General features: G+C 42.8%; 1 protein-coding gene across 3 annotated transcripts in view; it reads left to right on the top strand.

Annotated features, from left to right (window-relative positions):
- Window positions 1-5,454, top strand: part of LOC106525479 (PDZ domain-containing RING finger protein 4) — a 205,765-nt gene that overhangs the window by 121,014 nt on the left and 79,297 nt on the right. For 2 of the 3 annotated variants that reach the window (XM_014019738.1, XM_014019737.1), the window contains exon 1: window positions 81-494. The exons of the other annotated variant lie outside the window; for it this stretch is intronic. In XM_014019738.1, coding sequence (XP_013875192.1) covers window positions 481-494 — 14 coding nt within the window. In that variant the 5' untranslated portion in view covers window positions 81-480. Of the gene's footprint in view, window positions 1-80; window positions 495-5,454 lie in introns of those variants that run through there. 3 annotated transcript variants of the gene reach the window in all.

The raw sequence follows: 5,454 nt of genomic DNA, 5'->3' as shown, positions 1-5,454 counted from the left end.
CCACCTCAATATTCATAATATAATATTCATAAGCTGGTATCGATGTGGTCATGTGCGCCAAGACTGAGGAGGGAAAAGGGGGGCGTGTCTCTGCGAAAGAGAGCCACAACTCCGGTGTGTGTGACCGTATGTGTGTGTGAGGCTGAAAACAGGGGAAAGGAGTCGACGGCTGCTGCTACTTGTCCTGCCGCGTCGCTCGCTCGCATCCGAAGCCTCTCCTGTCAGACTCAGCTGGAGCTTTCTGTGGCTCTGTGCTGGGCTGCTCTCTGAGCGGCTGAATGAGTGAGTGGGGATGCCAGGAGGAGATGCTCCGCTGAGGAGTGACTGATGAGAACGGGCACTCCAGTGTGGATGGTGACCCCCCGTGTCCGACCCGCCACTACCTGGGAAGATTTGGGGCGCCTGGCGTTTCCACGACAACTATAATGGGCTGCAATTTGTGCAGTTTACAGAAGCGAGAGGAACACTACAGGCTGCTGTATGAGATTGCACAGGTGAGCGCTGGCACGGCAGAGGTCTGGCATCGATTTTTGTGTTTTTGTGATTCATTATGCATGCCCAGAGGAGAGCAGTCCTAGTCTGGAGGCTTGTTGAAAGTGTCGTAGGTCAAAAAGAAAATGGTGAAGTTAGGAATGAGGGATTAATCTGTAAAATGAAAGTGAGGTAGAATAGAGAGGAGGGGGACTTCTTACTCAACAGCAGATGTGTTTTGAGTAATGAACAGTTGCTTAGAGAGCAGCGACTGTGCAGCCCATTCATCCTGCTAGACGAGCCGTGCTGAGAGAGCAAGTTTTTTTTTGTGGAATAGTAACACCTGGGCGCTGCTATCTGAAGTGCTTGTGCCAATTTTTTTTCTTTCATAAATGACTCTTAGGAGGTGTTATTTGGCTTGTTTTATGTCTGATAAAGTTGTCTCTTGGCTCTTTGGTTGTGTTTAACAGCACCAATAGGTCTCTTTTTTTACTTCTTAGAAAGCACAAAATGTTGGTAAAATCGGTTCATTTAGAGCGTTTGATTGCTTCATTCATTTTGCTTTTATTGGACAAACAACTCAAAAACTTCCCTTCATATATTAATAATTACAAATACAAACTTTGCTCCATAAGAGGGTTCCAACTGGTCCAAAAGAGAACTCTTACACCACTGTTTGCACCTGTAGGATGTTACATTAAACACATAAGCACTTGTTAGACTCTTTAATCCCTAATGACTACCATCCAAAACAAGTACGCAGAAGACACTGACAGTGGGGAAGCAAAACAGCCAAACATTCATCCCACCGCGCCACTCTCAGTCCCTCTATCAGCTCTTTCCCTATGACAGGCTAATAACTGTGAAACCTCTGAGTCTCCTAGAAGTGGAGTACAGCACTCGTCCCCTTCCTCTTCAGTCGTGACTGCCTTCACGCCACTGTGATCACAGCCTCATTAGTCGTTTTATACAACCATCCTGTGCATTAATTAGACGTGAAACATCTCTCTTTACCCTCGTGAGGTGACAGGGTGTGGAGAAGCAGGGAGAAGTAAACCAGGTTTTTTTAAGAGGCTGCTTTTTCATTAGCTTTCAGCTCATGTGCAACTTGAGACGGATCCAAACTCTGTTGCTGGCTTCTGATGCATTAGTAATCGACGTAATGGTGTGGCAGTTCAAGCCTGCATATAATGGGGTTTCATACACTAAATGTCTGTTTAATATTGGCAAAAAGACAGAACTGTCAAAGGACTCTGAAAGAGGAGTAGATAGGAAGTGCAGCTGCTGCCTCCCAGCTGAAATCCCATAAAAATAGTGATGTATCGGTGCTTATCTTGGCTTTTGTGCTTCTCTTCGCAGCAGCTGTTAAGAAGCCGTCTCGACTCCTCTTGCTCACGGTTCAGTAAAAAGTGGATCAGTATTTGCATAGCGGGCCCGGTCTCTGGGGTAAAGTCAGGGCTGACAGGAGCTCTCTGGCTCAGTTGTCCACCCACTGATATACTGAACTTGTTCAGGCACGAGCTGCAACATCAGCACCTACTTTTTGATCGCCACTGTGGGAGGGAAGGTGGGAAGGTTATATAGTGCGGAGGATAAAGACTGGGATGGGAATAGGGAGGAAGCTGTTAAAGACTGCGGAGACAAAGGGAAATAACGAGAGGAAGAAGAAACTGGTCAACAATGGAGAGGACTTGAGAGTGGGGGAGAAAAAGAGAAACATCCCACAGTCGTTCATAAAAAAAAGAGGCTCTTCCCACAGTCTTGCATTCGCACATCTGTGCACATGTTTGCAGATGTCCTCTGAGACAAACGACACAAGCAGCACATTCTTGGCAACCGCACAGCAAATTCAGAGAAGAACATAAAACATGGGTAGAGGAAGACAGGCACAGAGGAGCAGTGCTTTCCCTGCAGCTGTACAAGTATGTCACCGTGTTGTTTGGTCAGAAAAAAGTGTGTTTTGACAATTGGAATCTGTCCTCTTCGCTCACACTGCTGCAGTTTCATTCCCTTTTCTGATCTGCCCAGCTTGCCCATCTTTCTCCCTCGCCACGTGTTTTTATTTCCCTCACTTTCTCACTTTAGTCACCGTTTGTTTAAATTTTTCTGTTCGAGAAATACCTGAAGATCTAGTCACACACGTACTTGCTACGCCACTCTAGTGAGATTATGCTAAATTGGTGAGTGTGTGTTTACAAATGAGGCCGAGTTAGCTGCGACAGCCTGACTGACCAGGCTTGCGGCAGGTGGATTTGAAGAACAGGAGTCCTTCGCAGGGTTTTGTCAGCCACTCTCCTCTTCACCTCTTAACACTCGGACACTATTTTGACACTTTCTTCCTCTGCCTGTCGTCACAAGCTGTTGGAAATTCATTGTTAGCCTGCCCCCCCCCCCCTTCTGTCTTCTCCTGTTTCTTTCTATTCTCACGACTGCAGGTGTTCTGCATGGAAATGTGTTCACCTTTCTCAGCTGGCCAGAGCTGTCTCAGTGAGCTGACTTTTTTTCTCTCCATTCATTGGGTCTGCTTTCTTGCCTGAACTGGAAAGCAGAGGAACGTGCTGAGTGTCACTCCCGCCTCGGACTGATTAATGCATGTCCATTTTTCTGTCGTTGTGCTGTTGTCTGCCTTTCTCTGTTTGATTCCTCTGATTGCTCATCTTGACTGATTGCATTACGTTCGGCTTTTGCTCTGGCTGTTCCCTGTTGGTTTCCACTCCAGTTAATCTTCCAGTGACTGTCTTTGAGGAGAGTGTCTTTTTTTTTTCTTTTGGTCAGTGAGGATGAAATCTTGAATCATGGTTTGACAGGTGAGCAGGACTTTTAGGCAGTGGCTCAGGACGGTGGTGCAGTTTTAACGTACAGTACTGTAGCTGATGCCCTCTGTGATGTGACAGGGTTTTGTCATTCCCATTGTGTCCGTGAGCACCCCCTTGTGAGTGTCACACATTGTCTGTGCACCACTAAAACTCAGTGATGCGTGGCTTTTTGGTGCCTAATTATCAGAATGGCAGCTGTTGAGGAGAAGCTATTTAGCATTTATCCTAATTAGAATTAGATTGTATTGTAATGTGTAAGTGCACTAATGTCATCCATTGTCTTTTAATCTTTTTAAAACATAATATTAACATCAAAATCATAAAGACTGGAAGTGTATTTAAAGAATGCATATGTTGTGAACAAAAAAATCATGCAACCTGTTAGCATTTTAAATATGTGTTGGAGATAACTATCGGGTACTAACACATTCAAATTTAGCTAAATATCTATACAACTGACTGCTATAATCATTTTGTTTTTGTTAGGGTTTACTCCAAAAGTTAATTAGTTTAGCATCAAATAGTTAATTCAAGAGATTCATTAAAAGGCCTTCAGTAGTTTATGCCGGGGGTTCTCAAGCCATTTGGGTCTGGGGACCCCTTACAAGGGCAAAATCAATTCCAGGGACCCCCTCATAAACCCCATGCTGTTTTAAAAGATAATTTGTCATCATTTCAATCCCTGAATGTCATGGGAATATACATATATATTAGGTTTATGTTTGTTTTATTGATCAATTTTTCTCCATGCATTTTTAAAAACAAAAGTCAAATTAACTTTTTAGTAAAAAATTTTGATGACCCTAAAGATACCTCTAGCGGATCCCTGGGGTTCCAGAGACATCAGTTTGAGAATCTCTGGTTTATGCAATCTATTGCTAGCACAGAGCTGACTTCAACAGTTAATACAAAGTAAAAAAAATGATCTTGAGCAGTCTGTACAGTATGTGATAAGTATGGCTTTTAGCTACACTCTCTCTAAGTGCCATACCAGAGTGTGTTGGTGACCACTCTTCTGTATTCTAGACGGCCTTTCACGAGCTGCAGGAGGCCGGTAGGTGTTGTGCCCATAAAACAACTCAAGCTGCCCGTCAACTTCTTCCTCTGTCGTCCCAAACTTCTTCCTTTTATTTTACCTGTTGATACAAGACATTCTAACACTTCTGTCCTCATGGTTTGTCCAAAAACATGGTCTGTCCCACCATGATCTGTTTCTAAAGGGATCTTTTTATCATTTGCTCTTGCTAACACTTCTTCATTGGTGATTCTGTCGATGTATGAGATCTTGAGAATTCTTAAAAAAACACACATTTCTGCAGTACTTATGATGTGAACAGCTTTTTGGTTTATACTCTTCTATATTTCACAATTGGAATGATGTAACACCCCAGTAGAGCCGTACATTTAACACAAAAAAAATTGGAGGTCTGTGAGTGCTTGTTTTGCCTGCACATATCTACTCTTAATTTCTCTCAAAGATCTTCTATCTTTTGTTTAGCCATTACAACAAAAAATGTTTTCTCAACCTCTGGTAAATTGGTTTTATTGTTATTTGTCATTGTTTGCTAAGGTTGAAAAGTTGTGGCAGCCATCTTGTACTTTGTTGACTCCAAACATTTGTAAAATTTCATCCAATGATTATTGGGCCTCATGCAAGAACATGTTCGTGTTCTTATCCTAAATTTCTCTTACTTTTGTTCGTACGAAGGGTTCGTACAAACATGTCACGTCAGCTTCAACAAACTCTTCTATCTTCAGGAAAAGTGTGTAAATGAGCTGCGTAAATTCCACCTGTTCGTATCCAGCTCCGCGTGCACGCGAGAGGAGATTAGCATAATTACCACCCCAAAAACACCATATAAGGCTATGTTTCCTGCCTCTGATACAAGGAAGTGTCCATTCATGAAAAATGACAGCAAAAATTAAAAAGAAAAACTTTACGAGTTCAGAGATTGAAGTCCGTCTGTCAGAGATCCAGAAAAGAAAATCTGTCATTTTTAGCAGGTCAGCTGTGGAATAAAAAGAGCTGCTAAAAATGACAGATTTTCTTTTCTGGATCTCTGACAGACGGACTTCAATCTCTGAACTCGTAAAGTTTTTCTTTTTAGTTTTTGCTGTCATTTTTCATGAATGGACACTTCCTTGTATCAGAGGCAGGAAACATAGA

Source organism: Austrofundulus limnaeus, unplaced genomic scaffold, assembly GCF_001266775.1.
Source record: "Austrofundulus limnaeus strain Quisiro unplaced genomic scaffold, Austrofundulus_limnaeus-1.0 Scaffold229, whole genome shotgun sequence".
Lineage (NCBI taxonomy): Eukaryota > Metazoa > Chordata > Actinopteri > Cyprinodontiformes > Rivulidae > Austrofundulus > Austrofundulus limnaeus.
This window is presented reverse-complemented; position numbering and strand designations above follow the sequence as displayed.